The 22,232-nt window shown below is 45.4% G+C and overlaps 1 protein-coding gene across 1 annotated transcript in view; it reads right to left on the bottom strand.

The window, feature by feature from the left end:
* Positions 1-5,693: 5,693 nt before the first annotated feature.
* DTHD1 (death domain containing 1) overlaps positions 5,694-22,232 on the bottom strand; it is a 33,065-nt gene continuing 16,526 nt past the window's right edge. The window contains exons 5-10 of the mRNA XM_032223673.1: positions 21,379-21,623; positions 17,743-17,907; positions 15,840-16,129; positions 10,529-10,770; positions 8,789-8,846; positions 5,694-5,998 (exon numbers count right to left, since the gene is read on the bottom strand). Of these exons, the coding sequence (XP_032079564.1) occupies positions 5,694-5,998; positions 8,789-8,846; positions 10,529-10,770; positions 15,840-16,129; positions 17,743-17,907; positions 21,379-21,623 (1,305 nt within the window). The remainder of the gene's footprint in view (positions 5,999-8,788; positions 8,847-10,528; positions 10,771-15,839; positions 16,130-17,742; positions 17,908-21,378; positions 21,624-22,232) is intronic.

Genomic DNA, 22,232 nt, shown 5'->3' with positions numbered 1-22,232 from the left:
TTAGCCATGTAGTATATTCCCATGATGGGGATAGGTTCATATTTGTCATTTTTATAATCAGTTTTTATTTTCCAGATAATTGCCTGGACGGAGGCTGGGGGCTTATTTTTAGCACTTTAATTAATTAAGAATAGTCCGGGTAGTTTTGACAAATGAATGTTTTTACATTTCAGAAGTTTTTGCTCATTTGGCATCAAAGTCATAATTCAATGCAGTGGATGATGGATTCAAAAGGGCAAACATGGGCTAAAGCAGAAAGATTTGGGCATCCAGGTTTTCCTAAGAAAAAAATATAGGAAAATTCTTCAAGACCATATAGATGACTCCCAAACCTGGGGACATTTTCCAAATTGTGGAAAATGTATTCTTTAATAAAGTATAGGAAGGATGCAGTGGGTTAGTGGCTGAGACGCTGAACTTGTTGATCAGAAAGGTCAGCAGTTTGGCGGTTTGAATCCCTAGCACCGTGTAATGGAGTGAGCTCCCATTACTTGTCCCAGCTTCTGCCAACCTAGCAGTTCAAAAGCATGTAAAAATGCAAGTAGACAAATAGGAACCAATTTGCTGGGAAGGTAACAGTGTTCCTCCATCCTTCATTAGATTAGTTGTGGCCCAGCAGGAGCCGTTGGAACTGCAACTAGACTCCGACAGCAAGGGGCCCTATGAGTCGGCTTTGGAGAATGTGGAGGACCCTGGACAGGATGTGGAGGACCCTGGACTCCGAGCAGGGTGCAGAGAGGCTGGTTGGCCACCAGGAGGCGCCTGAGGCATGGAGCAGCGGTGAGGGTCGAAGGGAGTGTGCTCCTGATGTCATGCCTTGGAGTAGTGATGAGGAGACAAGGGAGGTAGTCCTGGATGGCCGGCAATGCCGGGCAGATCGACGTAGAGAGCAGCTATGCAGTTACCAAAGATAATTGCACCCAGGTGATTGTAATTAGGCTCCTCTCAAGATAGTATTTAAAGAGAGACTGGGAGGAGCCTGGTTTTGCAGGATTCAACCTCATTCCTAACGCTGGATAAGCTGTTATCTGTCGAAGTCTTGAGTTGCTGCCAAGGTTCTTATCTGTTTGTTATGCTTGGCTTTCAGCCACCGAGGTTTTGGTTTCTTGCTAATAAAGTGCTGCAAAATTCCAGTTAAGCTTGTCTCGGCATTCGTTACTGGACGGAGGAGCGGGTCAGAACAGATTAGTATCCATCATACAAATATATTTGTATTATTTGATGGCTTTTTGACTTTGTAACCCACTCGGAGTTGCCTTGTGTGGTGAGAAGGGCAGAAAAAATGAACAAATTTAAGAATAATATATAATACGTCCTTGAGTTTCTTATTTATTACAATCACAAAGAAAAGTTGCATGCTAGGCAAATCTACAATGCAACTTTGCATTCCAATAATCTGTAGAGATTCTAAGTTATCCAGGTCATGGTTGTCCCAAAGGTGCTTTTTCAAGTGACAACTGGACTTTCTGGTTTTTCTCTGAAGATGTTTCCCTTCTCATCCACAGGCAAACCTCCAAGTGGCCTCAATGACCCTCCGAAAGAATGAAAATGACCCAGCTGTCTGCAAGGAATATAAATCCCTCCATTCCCCACCATCCACTCAGAACTGAAGAAGCTTCTTGGTTAGAAATGAAATTTCTTCAAAGGAAAAAAAAGAGTCCAGTTGCCTCCTGAAAAATCACCTTTGGGACAACCATGACTGAGAATTTCTACAGACTTTTAGCTACACAATTTGGGATGAACCCCCACTTCAAATGGTGTGGGAGTAGCAATGGATTTCCAGAGGGAAAATAATGTAGACTACAGGAACCATTAGCACTACTCAGCAGAGGTGGTACTCAGTAGGTTCTGACCAGTTCTGACTAGCCCCAGCCCCATCTGTTCTCTGCCTCCTGAGTCCCAACTGATCGGGAAGAACTGGGGATTTTGCAGTAACCTTCCCTTGCCACACCCACCAAGCCACGTCCACCAATCCTTGCCACACCCACCAAGCCACGCCCACTCAAACCGGTAGGAAAATATTTTGAATCCCACCACTGCTACTCAGGTGACCCTGAGGACTCAGGCAAACTTCCAAGTGGCCTCAATGACTCTCTAAAAGGATGCAAATGGCCAGCTGTCTGGGAGGGGTATCAATCCTTCCATTGCCCACCATCCAGTCAGAGCTGAAGAAGCTTCTTGGATGAGAAGCGAAATGTCTTCGAAGAAAAAAAAAACAAGGAAGTCCAGTTGCCTCCTGAAAAAACACCTTTGGGATTGCATTGCAAATAAAACATGGAGTCTATCTGATTGAGTAGTCCTTGTTTCTTTCCATTCAAGAATCTCTTCCCGTATGGACCCTCTTGGAGGTTTTCTAGTCCAACCCCCTGCCTAGGCAGGAAATCCTATACTGTTTCACACAAATGGCTATCCAACATCTTCTTAAAGACTTCCAGTGTTGGGGCATTCACAACTTCTGGAGGCAAGTTGTTCTACTGATTAATTGTTCTGACTGTCAAGAAATTCCTCCTCAGTTCTAAGTTGCTTCTCTCCTTGATTAGTTTCCACCCATTGCTTCTTGTCCTGCCCTCAGGTGCCTTGGAGAATAGCTTGACTCCCTCTTCTTTGTGCCAACCCCTGAGATATTGGAAGATGCTATCATGTCTCCCCTAGTCCTTCTTTCTCTTAAACTAGACATACCCAGTTCCTGTAACCGTTCTTCCTAATCATCTTTGCTGCTCTTCTCTGCACTCTTTCTAGAGTCTCCACATCTTTTCTACATCGTGGCGACCAGAACTGAATGCCATATTCAAAGTGTGGCCTTACCAAGGCCTTATAAAGTGGTATTAACACTTCACGTGATCTTGATTCTATCCTTCTGTTTATGTAGCCTAGAACTGTGTTGGCTTTTTTGGCAGCTGCTGCCCACAGCTGGCTTATATTTAAATGGTTGTCCACTAGGACTCCAAGATCCCTCTCACAGTTACTGCTATTGAGCAAGGTACTTTGAAGTTACTTCAAAGTAACTTACTTCAAGGTAATTTGAAGTTATTGCATTATACGGGAAAGAATATTATGTTTATAAAAAGAATGCTAAGGCTTCATTGTTCATGGCTCAGAGGAACGTCATTTATCCCCACATGGAAAAAAAAATGATGACCCGCTTTTTCAAGGAATTGTATGCTCCAGAATGTTTTTGTTCATAAGGGAGTTATAACTGACATAATATTTTGGCCTATATAAGTCCTTTGACATGTCTTTATTTAAATACATCTCCCCCCTCTATCTTCAAGGCCTTAGAACAGCTTAAGGAAAAGTGAAGCACATTTTCTAAATCAAGGATGGGGCAATGGACTTAGTAACATGTACTTAACCAAGTCCAGGAACACACGGTCTTCTGTATGTCCATGCTAGCTAAATAACTTCCGTAAGAAGGCAAGGTTGAAGTTTCTCCAGCTTTTGACACATGAAGAGAGTGCCTCAGGGAGACATTTAAATGGTATATGGGTGTTCCGCCTTCACTACACCTTAGTCTGTGTGCAACTCAACAAAAACCCACCCATCCTCCGATAAAACAGGCTGTGTGCATAGATCTGGATGCTTTATTGAAAGAACAGGATATGGTGAAACGGGGGAAAATAGGGATATATACAATGAGAACCAAATGCAAGATAAGCAGTGTTGAGTTACGACTGAACATAACATGTCTAGTTTTCCCCCTTTCCCTTGTCTATTGTGAGCCGCCCGGAGTCCTTCGGGAGTGGACGGCATACAAGACAAATAAAATCAATCAAATCAAAAAATAAACACAAGCAATTTAAATCTCACCAGCGATGCTCCGTGTGTGGGATGTGAGTCTGCCCTGGGAGGACCATGTGGCATAGATTAAGATGGATTCTTCTTTGTGTTCCTGCCTTCTCCCAATGCTTAAGGAAATGGAGTCTGGCTTCCCAGCGTGCACTTGTTTTGAGACTGCAGGCTGATGGGTAATGGGGTGGGGTTAGCTTTAAATAATATGCTTGGTATTTGTCTCTCTGGCCACTAGATGGGACTAGAGAGCAACAACAGTATATTAAAGATCATCTGTTGGGGCATATTTGTCCCTCCGGCCACTAGATGGGGCTAGAGAGCAACAACAGTATATTAAAGATCATCTGTTGGGGCATATTTGTCCCTCCGGCCAATAGATGGGGGTAGAGAGCAACAATAGTATACAACAATGTATGCTGGGGCATAACAATGGGAATGACCTTGGAAGAGATGCTACTTAGGGAAAGATTAGCTATATAATGGTGGGAACAAGAAGGTCAAGAGGGATCATCTCTAAGTTCTTGGGTTATAAAGGCAACAACGGGGGAATTGTACTTTCAGACGAGTGAGATTGATGTCAAGTAGACCAGACAGGATGCTAGGTAGACCAGATAGGAAACAATAACACAAGGTAAAGGTAAAGGCTCCCCTTGCACATAGTACGTGCTAATCGTTCCCGACTCTAGGGGGCGGTGCTCATCTCCGTTTCAAAGCCCAAGAGCCAGCGCTGTCCGAAGACTTCTCCATGGTCATGTGGCCAGCATGATTCAACACTGAAGGCGCACGGAACGCTGTTCCCTTCCCACCAAAGGTGGTTCCTATTTTTCTACTCGCATTTTCACGTGCGTTCGAACAGCTAGGTTGGCAGAAGCTGGGACAAGTAATGGGAGCTCACTCCATTAGGCGGCACTAGGGATTTGCGCCGCCGAACTGCCAACCTTTCTGATCGACAAGCTCAGCGTCTTAGCCACTGAGCCTCCAAATCATAAGGTTTATTTATCTTAATTATTCAATGCTCATTATTCAATTAGACATATTACTTCACCTTTGTTTTACATATATAAATTTCTAACTTCTGCTTCTATTTTCTAACCGATAATTAAATAGTTCCCAAGTTAACAAAGTAATATTTTCCCCATTTCTAGTTTCTATCCTTATACTAATTCTTAATAGAATTGTGTTAAACAGTATTCTGCATTTATTCCTCATCTCTTGCCCGCTTTCATAACTCAACTCTTATTGATTTCTTGGCACATCTCCCATGCTCTTCTCTTGGGGCCTTGTATCTTGTCTTGTTTGTGTTTGAACTAAGTATTTCTTCTATCTCTGCTGCTTCTTCACTCTTTTGAGCCTTCAAAACACTGGTGGGATTCAAAAAGTTTTACTACTGGTTCTATGGGCGTGGCTTGGCGGGCATGGCTTGACTTGGTGGGTGTGGCTAGGTGGGCATGGCAGGGGAAGGATACTGTAAAATCTCAATTTCCTCCCGATAAGCTGGGACTCGGGAGGCAGAGAATGGATGGGGGCGGGGCCAGCCAGAGGTGGCATTTACCGGTTCTCTGAACTACTCAAAATTTCCACCACCGGTTCTCCAGAACTGGTCAGAACCTGCTGAATACCACCTCGGCTTCAAGACACCTTTCAGGGATCTTTTCCCCACTTCAATGGTGTCTTTCTGTGTGTTCCCTTCTGTTGTGACTCAGCAGCAGCTTGCTGTGAGTTGCGTCGGGATGCAGGAATAATGAGCAGCTCTTGTTCGTTAGGGTCGACTTCTGCAGATAAAAGACGGATGGTGCCACGCCTTAGTTGCAGAAGTCGACCCTAACGAGCAACAGCTGCTCATTATTCCTGCATCCCGACGCAACTCACAGCAAGCTGCTGCTGAGTCACAACACCCTTCTATTTTACCTATGAATTTTCTTCATGACATTTTGGTTGGTCCACTTGAGCTGGAGATGTTGAGCCAAATCATTCCGGTTGATTTTGCAGAGGTAGCGAGAGAGAAGCTTGAGCTTGTCGGCGGACCTTGGAAGGCTCCGCCTCCAGAAGCACAGAAGCTCATAGATCTGCTCGGTGAGGTTATCGGGACACTTCAGTCTAATAAACTGAAGAGTGCTTCGGTGGAGAGGCAGGTATTGGGCAAGGAAGTTGGCGTTCTCTTCGGACAGCTCCTCCGACAACCAGTACAGCAAGTCGTCCCACATGACTTCTGCTAGTCAAAATATTTATAAAGAGATGGAATTGAATGCAATTAATCTATATATATAAAAGCGAAATATCACTCACGCATCATCATGAAATCTCCAGAACCGTAAAGCCTACAAACTTGAAATTTGACATGTATGTTCCTCTTGGCTTCTAGCTACTCGTTAACAAACGATTTTTTGAAATTACCATCAGATCATTAGTATTTCTTATATTATTATTAACTCGCTCTGATGCTAAGGAGTTAGATGTTCTACTCCCCCTCCCCACCTGAAAAGAACTCTGCTCCAACTGCCACTTGGGCATGGGCGTGGCCAGCGCATGACTCATCCAGCCTGCGGAGTTTAGACATTCTACTCCCCCTCCCCACCTGAAAAATGCTCTGATGCTAAGGAGTTAGACTGAGGGAGAGAAGGGGATAAGATAGGAGAGGCCTCTGTGGAGCAAGACTGAGGGAGAGAAGGGGAGAGGAGAGGCCAATTGTAACTACTCATTGATTTTCAGGCTGTAAGTGTCGATTTATCAAGTCCGATCACATGGTTTCGTAGCAGACCACACCAGCTAGTAGTAATAATAAAAAGCACTGAAGACACAGACGTTGATTTTGTAATATTCTTATCTTTGTTAACTAACATAGTTACTTCGCTTTTTATTTGATCTATTTTCTCTCTCTTTTAAAATGGCGATAAGGGCTTATCAAACCTTTGCAGACTGGAACGTGGGAAAGCTTTTTATCTTATTGCTTGGATGGATTGACTGGGTAGCTTCTAACCATTTCTAAACTGTAAAGAGGATTTATAGAGGGGCGCACGTCTGGATGATGTTTCCTGATAAGAGAACTGCTTTTTAGCTCTAATTGGCATTTGGTTTGTCTCATGAACTCCAAACAACCTTTTTTTTCTTCCAAATGAACACCCCAAAATTTACATCCCTTCCGGCTTCACATTTCATTTGAATGAACATGCATGGTATTGCAGGATACAAATATGTAACACTTTTGATTGAATTTCTTTTCCAGTTTTTTTCCAGTAAACCCCACCCATGCCATCATCTGCTAAACAACTAATTCCCACCACACTGACAAACTATTTACTAAGACTGTATTTCACTTCTCATCCTTCCTATTAACTATCGCCTTACTTATGATTATAACTTCACTGTTTGTATCTTTAAGATTCATATTGTTTTATTTAGTTTCCTAGTGTGGCTTTGAGTCAGAGGTGGGTTCCTACCGGTTCGGCCCGGTTAGCAATAGCAATAGCAGTTAGACTTATATACCGCTTCATAGAGCTTTCAGCCCTCTCTAAGCGGTTTACAGAGTCAGCATATCGCCCCCACAGTCTGGGTCCTCATTTCACCCACCTCGGAAGGATGGAAGGCTGAGTCAACCTTGAGCCGGTGAGATTAGAACCACTGAACTGCAGATAACAGTCAGCTGAAGTGGCCTGCAGTACTGCACCCTAACCACTGCGCCACCTCGGCTCTAGGTTTTATTGGCGGCATCATTTTTTTTTGCTTCTAATACCACTCTGTAAAGCCTTAGAAAGACCAATGATGGGTTCCAGCTGGTACACCCCAGTATGGGCATACCGGTGGCAACTGGGAGCAGTGGGCACCATACCGGAATGGTGTTTTGGTGGGCCCAGCTGCCCACCCACGTTCCTTACCTGTTTTTAAGCCAACTGGAGCATTGAACATGCGCGACCTCCACTGAGCAGCTGGAGCATTGCAAGGTGATGGGTGTGCATGCTTGTGCAGAGTGCATGCCCAAGATGGAGACCTGACCCCGTCGCAGCGTACTGGTTGCAACGGGATCCAGAACCCACCACTGAGTAAGACCACACCTAGAGTACTGCATACAATTTTGGTCACCACACTATAAAAAAGAGACTCTAGAAAGAGTGCAGAGAAGAGCAACCAAGATGACGAGGGGACTGGAGGCTAAAACATACATTGAATGGATGCAGGAACTGGGCATGGCTAGTCTAGTGAAGAGAAGGACCAGGGGAGACAGGAGAGTAGCGTTCCCATGTTTGAAGGGCTGCCACAGAGAGGAGGGGGGGTCAAGCTAGGAAGGGGTCGAGACAAAGAATAATGGATGGAAATTGATCAACCTAGAAATAAGGTTTCTGACAAAGCAATCAACCCATGGAACAGAAGTTGCCTTCGGAAGTTGTGGGAGCTTCATCCCTGGAGGCTTTCAAGAAGAGACTGGACTGCCATCTGTCAGAAATGGTGTAGGGTCTCCTGCTTGGGTGGATGGGGGGTTGAACTAAATGACCTACAAGATCCTTTCCAACTCAATTAATCTGAAAAAGAAATCCATCATAGAAGAACAGAACAAATTAACAGAGTTGTAGGTCACCTAGTCCCTGGACGGCTTATAATATTAAAAATTCCACCATAGGAACTACAGTAAGTAACACCAGCGGTGCCAGTGGTGGGATTCAGCCAGTTCGCACCAGTTCGGGAGGACCAGTTGGTAACTTTCTGAGCAGTTTGGTGAACTGGTTGTTGGAAGAAATCACTAGGGCAGAGAACCGGTTCTTAAATTATTTGAATCCCACCACTGAGCAGTGCACTAATGATGTCATCCAGTTTGGGTAAGGAAACATCTGCAAGAAAACAACCAAGCTCAGAAAGCATTAAGGACCCTTCATTTCAACCCTGAGCTACAAATGTTCTCATTTTATTGGAACTCCCAAAACCTCCCTAAACCTGCGAGGCTCTTAAATGTATAGAGTTGAGCTCAATGCCATTTGTGGGAGGAGGGGGGGGGGGTATCAAACCTTACCTGATGTATCTGTTGAGATTCTCTTTGTGCTTTGCGGGCGGCTGATCAGTTTTTCCTTCTGTTCAGGTGGAAGATAAGAAAAAGAAAAGAAATATTATGGGGGGTTTATTAAATGAAACCACAAAGAAGACCCTGCAGAGAGAACGGAATATAAAGTGTGTTTCGATGGGAAGATCGGGAGAATCTCCCCATCGAAACACACTAGTGTAGTAATACAATAGATAACTGTTGTGGCCCAGCAGGAGCCGTTGGAGCTGCCACCAGACTCCGACAGCGAGGGGCCCTATGAGTCGGCTCTGGAGGATGTGGAGGACCCTGGACAGGGTTCCGACTCCGAGCCGGGCGCAGAGAGGCTGGTTGGCCACCAGGAGGTGCCTGAGCCTTGGACCAGTGGGAGGAGACAAGGGAGTGTGATCCAGACGTCATGCATTGGAGCAGTGGGGAGGAGCCAAGGGAGTTGTTCCTGGATGCCCAGCACCGAAGAGCTAATAGGCGTAAGGAACAGTTGCGCAGTTACAGGAGATAATTGCACTCAGCTGGTGGTAATTAGGCTCCTCTCAAGACTATAAAAGGAATGATTGTGCACACGCCCTTTTGCAGGAGTCAACATATTCACTAAAGTTGGAGAACTTTCGTAGCTACCTTGGCAGGCTGGATTGCTGCCAAGGCTTGGACTGTGCTGGATTGCTGCCAAGGTCCTGCCTGTCTGTTAATAAATTCCTTGAAGTATCTTTGTCTCGGCGTGCTTTGGTGTAGGATGAGGGGGTTCAGAACAGATAACATAATGGAAGTTCTTTTATGGAGAGCAAAGGAACCTTTTGAGACACTACTAGTGCTGTGATAGTCAACCTTATTGTTGTTGCGTGCCAAAAGCATTCACATGTGCGTGACAGCATGCTTGCGCAAGCCCACACCCATAATGCAATGTGTGCCCCCTGTGCATGCACATGCAACCTTCCATACTCCCCCTGCCTTCCCATGCACCCCGCCCCCGTGCATGCATGCGCAACCACACACACTCCCCTTCCCCCTCTGTATGCACACTTGACTTCGCTCCCGTGGCCTGTTTTGACCCAGCAGGCCTCCTTGAAACCTCCTGGGACCAAAAATGGGCCACAGGGGGAGCATCACACCCCCACACTCCCCTCACCCCACACATGCAGGTGCTCCCCACTGCCCCACACCCAGGTGCACATGTCTATCGCATGCGCCTCGCCCCCCTGCCTGTATGACGGACTCAAAATTCAGCTGGCCAGCAGGAGGCATGTGTGGGTGAGCAATGGAGCTGAGCTGGGGTGAAAGCTGGCGTGTCCGCAGGGTGCCTTCCCCATGCCACCTGTGGCAGACATGCCGTAGGTTCACCATCAGGCTTTTAGAGCATATTTCTGTCAGATTTCTGAAAGATGCCCTAATTAATTCATGAGCCCCGAGCCAAGTTTCAAAAGAAACCCAATCATTTATTAGGAGCAGCATTTCGGCAATACTGCTTTGCAGTCAGATCTAAACTTTGTTTGAATTATGGCTGAACTTTGTCCCGTCCCGGTCCTTCCCCTCTGTCTGGGTCATAAATAACATTCACCAACGAGGTGCACACATCACAAGCCTGCTGTGGCAATCTGAGATCCGATTCTAACTAAAGATATGCATGGAATGCGCTCCACTCCCTTTCCTCACCATGGCAACTTTATGAGTTGACAATTCCTAGAGATTATAACATCCCCATGTTAGGAAACAACTCACTTTTGGCAAAGTCAGAGCCAGTTTGCACAGGAAGGAATCTTGTTCATGGTCTTCTAGTGGAAGAGTTTCTACGTTGTTGAGGGCAGCGTCTTTTGTCACTTTGTAAAATAAGGCCGTTCCTTTATAATGGGGCGAACTGTAGTTACCAAATTCATCCACTTCCTTGATCTGAAGAGCAAGCCGTGGTTTTCTTTGAGCGTGAAAAGCGAGCTTGTAATTTTTCCCGTAGGTATTCCCGTCATCTGCACAGGGGCGACATATTAAGTTACCACTCAATTAAAAAACAAACAAACCAGAAATATCAAATGCTTTAATTGACCCATTGATTTAATTTGGCACAGAAACCTTCCTTCCTATCTGGAATCTCCAAAACAGATGATTGATGTAGTCTGGATTGTGAGATTGAAGCAGTTGCTTCCACCTCAATGTAACAACAATTGTTGTGGTTTTTAAAAAAAAAGAATTAATAGGAAAGGTCTGCTCCCTCATTCCCCCAAATCAAATTGACAATCCAAACAGGATCGACTAAATTCAGACACCTGGAATTAAGGAGAAACTTCCTAACAGTGAGGACAGTTAACCAGTGGAACAGCTTGCCTCCAGAAGTTGTGGGTGCTCCATCACTGGACGTTTTTTCAGAAGAGATTGGACAACAGCCACTTATCTGAAATGGTACAGGGTCTTTTGCTTGAATAGAATAGAGCTGGAAGGGACCTTGGAGGTCTTCTACTCCAGCCCCCTGCTCAAGCAGGAGAACCTATACCAGGGGCCAGCAATCTGTGGCTCTGGAGCCGCATGTGGCTCTTTCATCCCTCTGCTGTGGCTCCCTGTCGCTGGTCGGCTCTACAATTGATAGGGGCTTTGGTTAGGACAGGTAGAGGAAGAAGGATGCCATGCTAGGAGGAGACTCTATGGTGGGGGAACCGGACTTCTGGTCGGCTCCAGAAATGAATGTGGGGCTTCTGGTTAGGACCTTTGTGGCTCTTTGAGTGTTTAAGGTTGCCGATCCCTGGCCTATACCATCTCAGACAAGAGCTTGAGCAGGGGGCTGGACTAGAAGACCTCCAAGGTCCCTTCCAGATCTGTTCTGATTGATTTACCTTAATTTGGAAAGATACCATAATTTAAATACATGATTTGAAAGCCAGCTTTGACCTGTATCCTGGATCCACACAGTCTTTGATTCAACGGGAACATCCCTATTATTTACCACTCTTTTCCTAAAACAGGTTTGTTTTCAGTGTAACATCAATGCTCGTTCCTTGAGTAAACAATGAATTATGAGTGATGATACATGAAACTCCCTGGAGTATGGCTGAATTTCATTACCTCTGTAATTAAAGCACTACACTGCTACAGTTAATTGGGAACAAACTCTTGTTCTAAAGCCCCAAATCACGATTTTCAGCCTGAGCTGTTGGGGTGGGGGGTATCTTATTTTTAGCAGGTAATGCAGGAGAGATCCCCAGGGGTGGGCTGCTGGGGGTTCGCAGGGGTTCAAGAGAACCTCTAGCTAAGATTCTGCATAGTTCGGAGAACCCCCAAATCCCACTCCTGGCTGGCCCTGCTCATCCTGCCTCTCCTCTGGATGCTGAATGGCCCCTCCCCGGCTGGGGAATAAATAGAAGGAAAGGGGAGTGGTGATTGTAGGAGAAAACAGTTCAGATTTCTGAAGATTTGGCCTGTTTTGGATGCAGGTAAGAACAAGGTGCACAGGGAAAATCGGGGAGGATGAAAAACAGCCCTACCAGAAGTTCAGGAAGGCTAGAAATGAGCCCGTTTCTGGCCCCCAGAGGGTCTTCAGAGCCAGGGGAAGCAATTTTCGCCCTCCTGGAGGCTCGAAGAAAACCTCCGGAGCCTGGGGAGGATAAATGCCATGGTGCAGGAGGCCAACTAGGCCACGCCCACCCAACAACTAGGCACAGAACCCCTTGCTAACATTTCTGAAGCCCACCCCTGGAGAGATCTAATCTAGAACTAAGGAGAAATTTCCTGGCAGTGAGAACAATGAATCCGTGGAATTGTTTGCCTTCAGAAGTTGTGGGTGCTCCCTCATTGGAGGTGTTTAAGAAGAGTTTAGACAGACATCTGTCTGAAATGATAACAGTGGTTGGACTAGATGACTTGCAAGGTCTCTTCCTACTCCATAATTCTATTCTCTTCTGTGCTAATTGCTAATTACACAAGGAGCTGCTGACACGGTTCTACAGAGGAATCATTGAGTCTGTCATCTGCACCTCCATAACTGTCTGGTTTGGCTCTGCAACCTAACAAGACAGACACAGACTTCAACGGATAATTAGATTTGCAGAAAACACAACCTACTACCAACCTGCCTTCCGTCGAGGACCTGTACACTGCACGAGTCAAAAAGAGGGCTGTGAAAATATCTACAGACCCCTCACATCCTGGACATAAATTGTTTCAACTCCTACCTTCAAAACGACACTAAAGTATGGAAGATTGTTTCACTCATTAGCACCTCATTAGGACTGAAAAAAAGCTTCGAATATTTTTTTGCCTCATGCCTGTGATCTTAGTTGCAGTGCGTACACCTGCCATCTAGGTAAAACCTGAAGGTGTAAATGACTCAATGATTTTCAGTGGACAAAGATTTTCAAACTGGCATCAAGGTTACCTCCTTTTTGGGGGGGGGAATCTAGCTGTTGGGCTATGTTGTGGCCCACCTGCTGCCAGTGGAGCTGACGGAAGACTCGGACAATGAGGAGGTTGGGGAAGAACGTGGGCCAGTTCCAGAGCCTGGGGAAAGCTCTGATGGATGCCCTGTGTCGAACCCAGAGATAGAGCCAGGTCTGTCCAATATTTCCCAGCCACTGGAAGAGGCAGCTGCCTTTGGAGGCTGAGATGAGTGAGGAGGAAGAACAGCTGGGGCCTGTTCCAGATGCACGTATGCACAGAGTTGTTAGGAGAGGGGAACAGTGGAGGACAAGGAGTTGACTCGGGAAGCAAAGCACACATGTCTAGTGAATGGCCCCTTCCTGGCTGGGCAATAAATAGAAGGAAAGATGAGTGGTGGTCGTAGGAGACAACACTTAGTATTTCTGAAGATTTTTCTCATTGTGTTTCCTGCTTGCCAGAACTTGCAAACTTTCGGTGGCATTGCAATTATCGCAAAGAACTTATGAGGTCCGTTACTGCAGTTAACTCTTTGAAGGACTATTGCCTATACTTTTTGGTGGGTGAATGCCATTAATTCACAAGAGGTAAATAAAGAGGTTTTTTTTGTGTGTGTGACAAGGAGTCTGTTTCTTGCTTTTTCTAAAGCTGGGTCAGAACAGGTTAAGAATGGTGTCTTGTCAATCCATCGGACACCATCCCCTCTTTAAAAAAAAATAAAGCAGGAGAAAGAGATTTATTCAAACATCATCTTTAGACATGTGGCGAAAGCAGATAAGCCGAAAATAATGCAGCCAGGCTGTGAGGAAGAGACTGGTTAGGCATCTCTCTCTAAAAAAAGATTTCATTTTCTGATGAATGCGGTTTTATATGGCACTAGCCCCGTTCACCCATCAGATAGATGGGTAGAGCTGGTGTTTTGTTACAAGCTGATTACACATTGTGTTTGCAATGACTGGGCTGTGTTCTCCCTGTGTGTCGATTGTGATGTGCATGAATTTGATTTGTCTTTGTTCTTTCTCATTGTCACCTGCCTTCTTTGTCTTCTCCCTCCCTTTCAGGTGACCAAAAAAAGAGGGTTATAAATCTAATTAGAAATAATCAAAATATAGAACAAAGATATGGAAGTGGGTAAGGGAGAAGGGGTTCTCTTAATGGCCTCTTCTTCAAGATTCTTGGGTTCACTGAAAGTGGACTTTCTCCATTTTTTTCAGAACTGTGGAAATTTTTGGGACTGACCCTAAGAGATTTAAATCACAACCAGCAGAATGTCTTTATGTATGGGGTTTTTTTGTGTGTTTATCGTGTTTTGGGCTTGGACAACCCGGAACTACGCTGCCTACGGTCTGCCCTACACAAAATTATCTGCTACAACATCTTACCTGTCAACGACTTCTTCAGTTTCAACCTCAATAATACACGGGAAAACAATAGATACAAACTCAAGGTCAACCGCTCTAAACTCGATTGCAGGAAATACGACTTCAGCAACGGACTGGTCAACGCCTGGAATGCTCTACCTGACTCCCTTGTTACATCCTCAAACTCCCATGGCTTCAACCTCAAACTGTCCACCGTGGACATCACCCCATTTCTAAGAGGTCCATAAAAAGGATGTGCGTAAGTGCACCCATGTGCCTACTGTCCCTCTCGTACTGTCCCCCTTTATCTGTACCCGTTTTCTGGGTTCATGTCCATGTTTATACTTATACCTGTTATCTCGTACATTTAGATTTAGATTTATTTTATTTGTATGCCGCCCTTCTCCGGGAGGGACTCAGGGTGGCGAACAATTCAAAGGGGAAAGGGAAACATAGAACACAATACAAGAAGTTAAAATAGCCAAGAATCACACGACCACACAAGTCGAGAGGGGAGGGGAACTCATCAACCCCAGGCCTGCCGGCAAAGCCAGGTTTTAACGGCTTTCCGGAAGGCCTGGAGAGAGGTGAGGGTCCGAATCCCTGCGGGGACTTCGTTCCAGAGGGCCGGAGCTGCCACAGAGAAGGCCCTCCTCCGGGTAGTAGCCAGGTGGCATTGGCTGGTAGACGGAACCCGGAGGAGGCCAACCCTGTGTGATCTAATGGGTCTTTGGGAGGTAATTGGCAGCAGGCGGTCTCTCAAGTGATTGACTAACTAACTAACTAACTAACTAACTAACTAACTAACTAACTAAATAAATAAATAAATAAATAAATAAATAAATAAATAAATAAATAAATAAATAAATGTTTATTCTGAAGCCTCAGCAGCGAAATGGTAAACAACAAGAAAGTGGAAGGCTAAAGTAAACGCTTTACTCATTTTTCAAATAAACGCCTCATATTTAGGAAGCGCAGAATTATCTAACATTCATATTTTGAGGGGAATCCCATGGGGATTCGTTCCTGCCAGCAAATTCCATATCTGAACGGGACTTTAGTGCTAGAACCGGTTAAGATCTTATAAGTATCAGGACCCGTCAATCCTAAACTTCGTAAACCCGTTGAATTCGCAAAACAACGGAGTGCTCATTATATAAGAAACAAGTGAAGAAGTTGCTCGCGCACAAAATACCATTGTTACGAAAGCAAAAGTGGTTTCCCCCCCCAAAAAAAAATCTCTGAAAGTCCAAGCAACCAACCGCCTGCAATGATGTGCGGAATGGAATTGTGGATTATTGAAACTGATTTACCTGAGGCAAAAATGTTTCCGCTGAATTTGAAGTAAACCTGATCGCCTTCTCTCATTTTAAATGGCTTGGAAGGTTCTGGAGGGGCACAATACCCTTCCTCGTGTAGAGACTGCAGCTCCATCCTTAATTCTTTAAACGGAACCAGTAAGACGATGATCTTGTAAGGATCCTCTTTATTCTGATACAGTACCACCTTCACCATGATGTTGTGGATGGCGTGTTCCAGAGTCTGAATAAACTGAACCAGATGTTCGTTGTCCATCGCAGAAGATAAGCGAACGACGATAAATCTGTGTAGAGATGAAGACTAGGATGTGACCAAGCAAAGAAAAATATGGCAGCAGGATTCACATCTTCATGCAGAAGATTCTCAAAAGTGAATAAAAAGATAAAACCAGAAACTTTTCTTTTGGGTTTAATGAACGAAGACTTGGAAAAAATATTTTGGAAACTTTTTGCTATGTTTGGGGCATAAAGTAATCTTGGCGGCAGTAATATTACCGCATTTTTCGGAGTATAAGACGCACCTTTTCCCCTCAAAAAAGGGGCTGAAAATATGGGTGCATCTTATACACTGAATATAGCATTTTTTGCCTCCCGAAACCCCGGGAGGCAAAATGGCTGTGAATAGCTTTTAGGAGGCTTTCAGAGTGCTCCTGGGGGCTAGGAGGGCAGAAATAAGTGAAAAACTGGCAGGTTTTCAACTTTTCAACTTTAATAAAATTTGTATGCCGCCCACTCCCATAGGGACTCTGGGCGGCTCACAGCAAAAAAATAAAAGAATTTAAAAGATTAAGAAAAGATACAATATTAAAAACCAATACACCATCCATTCAATCAAGTGGGGCTGGAAATTAATCAACAGCCCCAGGCCTGCCGGAACAGCCAGGTTTTGGTCGCTTTACGGAAGGCCGGGAGAGTGGTGAGGGTCCGGATCTCTGCAGGTAGATCGTTCCACAGGGCCGGTGCAGCTACAGAGAAGGCCCTCCCCCAGGGGGGTCGCCTGCCGGCATTGTCCAGTCGACGGCACCCAGAGGAGGCCCTACCTGTGCAATCTTATTGGTCGTTGGGAGGTGACTGGTCATTGTCATCTAGTGCTGGTTATCACATAGTTTCTCAGATAGAGATGAAAGTTTTTCACCAAACAAACTGAATCTCTGTTTGTATGCAACGTGAACGCCGGAACATGACAGAAAAATCAGTTCTCCTCGGGAGTCTGTTTTTGCTGGCAGAGCGCTTGGGCCACCACGGCAGTGGTGGGTTTCAAAAATTGTTCGAACCTACTCTGTGGGTGTGGCCTCCTTTGTGGGAGTGGCTTGCCACCCATGTGACCGGATGGGAGTGGCTTGACGCCCATGTGACCGGATATGAAGATGCCGACGACACTTGTCAGAACCATCTTAAATTACCTCACACACAGCACTGGCATGCATAAGAACATGATGTAAACTTGTTTTTTTTAAAGGCATCTTTGGTTTGCGTTAAAACAACTTCAACACACGCAATGTTCTGATTGCACCACAAACGCAGTAGTCATCCTTACCTTTCACAGAGGCACCGAGTTTTATAAATATGAACATGATAGTGTAGAATAATCATATCCAAGGACCAGTGGTGGGTTTCAAAAAAGTTTGGAACCTCTTCTGTAGGTGTGGCCTGCTTTCCGGGTCCACTGGTGGAACCTCTTCTAACCGGTTCAGTAGATTTGACGAACTGGTTCTACCGAATAGGTGCGAACTGGTAGGAACCCACCTCTGCACCACGGGCTCCCTCCTCGACACGAGTGACATCAAGCTGGCCATGCCCACCCCACCCCTCTGAGGTCAAACACAACCCTGATGCGTCCCTCAATGAAATTGAGTTTGACACCCCTGATCTACACATTTGACGAGGTCCATCTCACCTCTCTAAGGGTTCCTCTAAGTCAAATGACACAAGCCCGTTCCTTGCATTTCGCACGGTGACGTCATCCAGCAGGATCCATTCTTCTTCACTGTTTCTGTAGCCTAGGACCTTCAGTGGTTCCTTCAGGTTGTCCCTGTGTTTTCTTGGGGAGGCACTGAGACCTCTGGAAAAATCACAAAGGTAGGGTAAAGAATATATCTCTGTAGGAAGTTAGCACCCACCCCTCTCCTAGACCAAGGAGATATTTTAGAAAATCTTAAAAGGACAGAATATTTCCCCTAAAAGGGAGACAGAAACTCATCCCCCCCACCTTTGTCAACGGACCCTTAAGGCCTGAGCCAGCCTACTCTACAAAACAAAGCTCTACTTCCTTCAGGAAGAGCCGTAATAGGAATCCCAAAGCCCTTTCATTACATCATCATCCAGCAAGAGTCAACCAAGCTTGGGATTCAGAACAGCCTATGGAGTTATCCCTGCATGGCCCCATGGGAGTTTGACAACCAATTAGGATGCAAGCTCAAATTCAAAAGCCCAGAGAGGGCATGAAACCCGGGCACTCTCAGCATCCCTTCCCTTTCCCCCTCAAGACCTCAAATTATGTGATCCTGTCCACCATTAAACCTTCTTTCCAAGCAATTTCCATGATTCCAGTGTCTTTTTCCCCACTTGGAACTGAACCCAGATGGACATGTCTTCCAACACCTCCATACTTCTCTGTGTTTTCCGCTTTCCTCGTCTTCGTGACTCTCTGGGTTCTGTGATCCCAAACCCACTTTTCTTTCGAAGTCGATCCTCCTAGCCTTACCAATCAATATGTCTTTAACTGCAACAAATGCACATTTCTTCCATGGCCCCAGTTTTCAACATTCAAAATGTCCCAGCCAGAAAGACTAAAGAGGAAAATCAGCTGGGGATTACGGGATGTGAAAGCTGTTTTCGTATATTTTTAATTAAATTTTCATTATAGATAAAACCAGATTACACTGGGGGGGGGGGGTGTTTGAAAGGTTTCTACTATTTTTCATTAAAATTATACAAAGGCAACCCTCCATCTCCCTCAGAAGTATTGCTAAGGAGTCCTGATTGACTTTTAATGAACTTAAGTTGCTATTGTTCAAGTTGGCCATGCCTAACAGCTCGTAGGTCGATATATGGATGTTTAAATCAGTTTTCTTCATCTTTTTTTTCTCTCCATATGCAGTGGTGGGATTCAAATAATTTAACAACTGGTTCTCTGCCCTAATGATTCCTTCCAACAGTCGGTTCACCAAACTGCTTAGAAAGTTAACAACCGGTTCTCCCGAAGTGGTGCGAACTGGCTGAATCCCACCACTCTCCATATGCATAAAACCACATCTCCCATGATCATTAGCCAGCAAAATTTATGGATCGCAGGAACATTAGCCAGCATAACCTACGGTTATCCTCAGTGGTGAAATTCATTTTTTTTAACAACCGGTTCTGTGGGCGTGGCTTGGTAGTGGGGTCCTGTGACCGAGTGGGCATGGCCAACTCGATGTCACTCATGGCCATGCCCACTCAGTCACATGCCACCACCACAAAGCCACGCCCACAGAACCCGGTAGGAAGAAATGTGTGTATGAGTCCATTGACAGCGGAACTGCTGTTTCCTTTATGGTCCTCCCCCGGCCCCCTCCCTCCCGGGGACTATCTTAAAGGGACAGGCTGTAGCAGCTCCACTGTGAATGGAGGGAGAAACGCTTGGATTGTCTCTGCTGCATTTAACATTGAATTCTGTGGCAGAGACAATCCGAACGTTTCTCCCTCCATTCACAGAAGAGCTGCTGCTCCCTTTATGGTTCCCCCGCCCCCTCCCTCCCTGGGTCTACCTTAAAGGGACAGGCTGCAGCAGCTCTGCTGTGAACAGGAGAAAAACGTTCAGAGTGGGTGGGTGGGTGGGTGGGTCAAGTGGCCGGAAGAGGTGAGGGGTGACAGGGTGACCAAGCAGGCATGGGTGGGGCCACCAGGGATTTTTTCCACCTGTTCAGAGAACTGATACCAATCATCCCTGCTGGTTTGGCTGAACCAGGCCGAACCGGGAGGATTTCACCCCTGGTTATCCTATACTAGAGTTATGATCCATACAGCTGAAGGACATCAGATTACTAGTAGAAGAGAACAATTGTAGCTCACGGTTGAACTGTGGGGTTCCTGGTCTTTAAGCTTGGTTGTTTTCTTGGTTGTTCCGACAGGCCTGGGGCTAAAGAGTTTTTGCCCCCCTTCTCGAATGGTATGGTTGTTGTGTGTTTTTAAATTTTGTATTGTTATGTCTCGTCTTTTTTATCCCCCTGTCTGTACCTCCTTCCCTGATTGAATTGTGAGCCGCCCTGAGTCCCCTTCGGGGAAAAGGGCGGCATATAAATGTAATCAATCAATCAATCAATCAATCAATCAATCAATTCTTACAGACATTTCATTACCCAAGCAAGTAACACCATCAGTTCTAGAAGGGAATGGCTAGTAAGTCCAAAAATGCTAGAGAATTCCTGGAAACATGGCATTCAGTCAAATCAGCCATCAATAGGCATATAGAGATAAACAACATCTACATACCATTCATAAGAGACAATCAAAGAGTTAAAAGACTACAACGCCGCCTAACAATCAATCAGCATCTAGATAAGGAGTAAACGATGCCACCATCAGGGAACTACCAACTCAAACTAATAACCAAACAGTAAATATCAGCCTAAACAAGGAACTATCAAGAACATTGCCACCAAGACTAACGGGGCAAGCCACTTGTATATAAACCCTATTCACTTTTAGCACTGGTTGAGTAGTGAAATGTCTGCAAGAAAATAACCAAGATCAGAGTGTACCAAGGACTCTACAGGACATCATATTGTGGAAAGCTTGCATAATTATGCCTATTTTTTTAAGAACCACTGTGCTACTCAGAGGTGGTATTCAGCCGGTTTGGACTGGTTCGGGAGAACTGGTAGTGACAACCTGTGGGTGGGTCCACCTTTATGCCATCCTATTTACCCATATTTTCTAAGCTGCGCACATGAGTTCAAGCCACGTGTGTGAGCAAAGCACATGCGCAGAAGCTGCGCACACTCACGAAACAGGTATGTCCGTGTGCGGCGAACCGGTGGTAAACTTATGTGAAACTCACCTCTGGTGCTACTACCTACTAAGAGCCAATCCATAAACAACTCATGCATCTCCTTAACTTCTGCAAAGTTTTGTTTCCCTAGTTTAGAACAGAGGTGAGTTGCTACCAGTTCGGACTGGTTCAACCAAGTAGGTAGTAACCCGGCCGGACACCCCGCCCTGAAATCGGTTCTATCGGCGGTGGCATAGGTGCCGCCATCTTGTTTTTTTGCTTCTGCACATGCGAAGAAGCAATTTTTGAACTACTGTGTGCTCGCGCCCGCAGCGCGCCCCTGAGTGAACCAGCAGTAACACAAGCCGGAACCCACCCCTGGTTCAGAACAATGTTTTCTTAACACTGCTTCAGCGCATGTTCTGTTTTCTCAACATCTTGAGATGTTGGAAAGGTTGCCTTCTCCCAATAATTAAATTTGAAGAGCTGAAGAAGATGACGTTTATGGATTCTGGCTCTACCTGAGACATTTTCAAGAACGAGTTCCTTCTTATTCCTCACCGGAAAGTATGAGTGCTCGCAACTCTGGGGATTGAAGCACTCGTTGCTCTCCCAGCCTCGGTCTCAATGCCCTCTCTTCTTTTGTCTTGATTCGGAGGGCAAGGTAGAACCACAGTGATAGCTCTGTTGAATGGCAGAGAGGAAGAATATTCCAGGTGGACCAGAGAGCTGGTTGACATGACTGAATGATATTCATCATGTTGTATCTTCAGTATTGAAAGCGTGGATTGATCAACGGGCTGCACCTGCATAGAATTAATATTATTATTGTATTGTATTGTATTGTATTGTATTGTATTGTATTGTATTTGGTTTATTTGTATGCCACCCTTCTCCAGGAGGGACTCAGGGCGGCGAACAACTCAGGGGGGAAGGGAACATAAACAACAGTACACATAATTAAAATACACGAAAACCACAGAGCCATACCAGTCGAGAGGGGAGGGGAACTCATCAACCCCAGGCCTGCCGGCACAGCCAGGTTTTGACGGCTTTCCGGAAGGCCTGGAGAGAGGTGAGGGTCCGGATCTCCGCGGGGAGTTCATTCCAAAGGGCCGGAGCTGCTACAGAGAAGGCCCTCCCCCGGGTAGTAGCCAGGTGGCATTGGCTGGTGGACGGAACCCGGAGGAGGCCGACCCTGTGAGATCTGACGGGTCTTTGGGAGGTAATTGGCAGCAGGCGGTCCCTCAATATTATTATTAATATTATAATTTCGTTGTATTTATGTACAATGACAATAAAGATTATACTTATTATGGGCATGGTTATCGTTATCATCTCTTATTCAAGATATTGTGGGAAGCCCCCCCCCCTCTCCTAGAAGAATGAAATATTTTGAGGAATATTACAAAAAG

Source organism: Thamnophis elegans, chromosome 9 (assembly GCF_009769535.1).
Source record: "Thamnophis elegans isolate rThaEle1 chromosome 9, rThaEle1.pri, whole genome shotgun sequence".
NCBI lineage: Eukaryota > Metazoa > Chordata > Lepidosauria > Squamata > Colubridae > Thamnophis > Thamnophis elegans.
The sequence above is the reverse complement of the archived record's forward strand: the minus strand, read 5'-3'. Positions and strand labels throughout refer to the sequence as shown.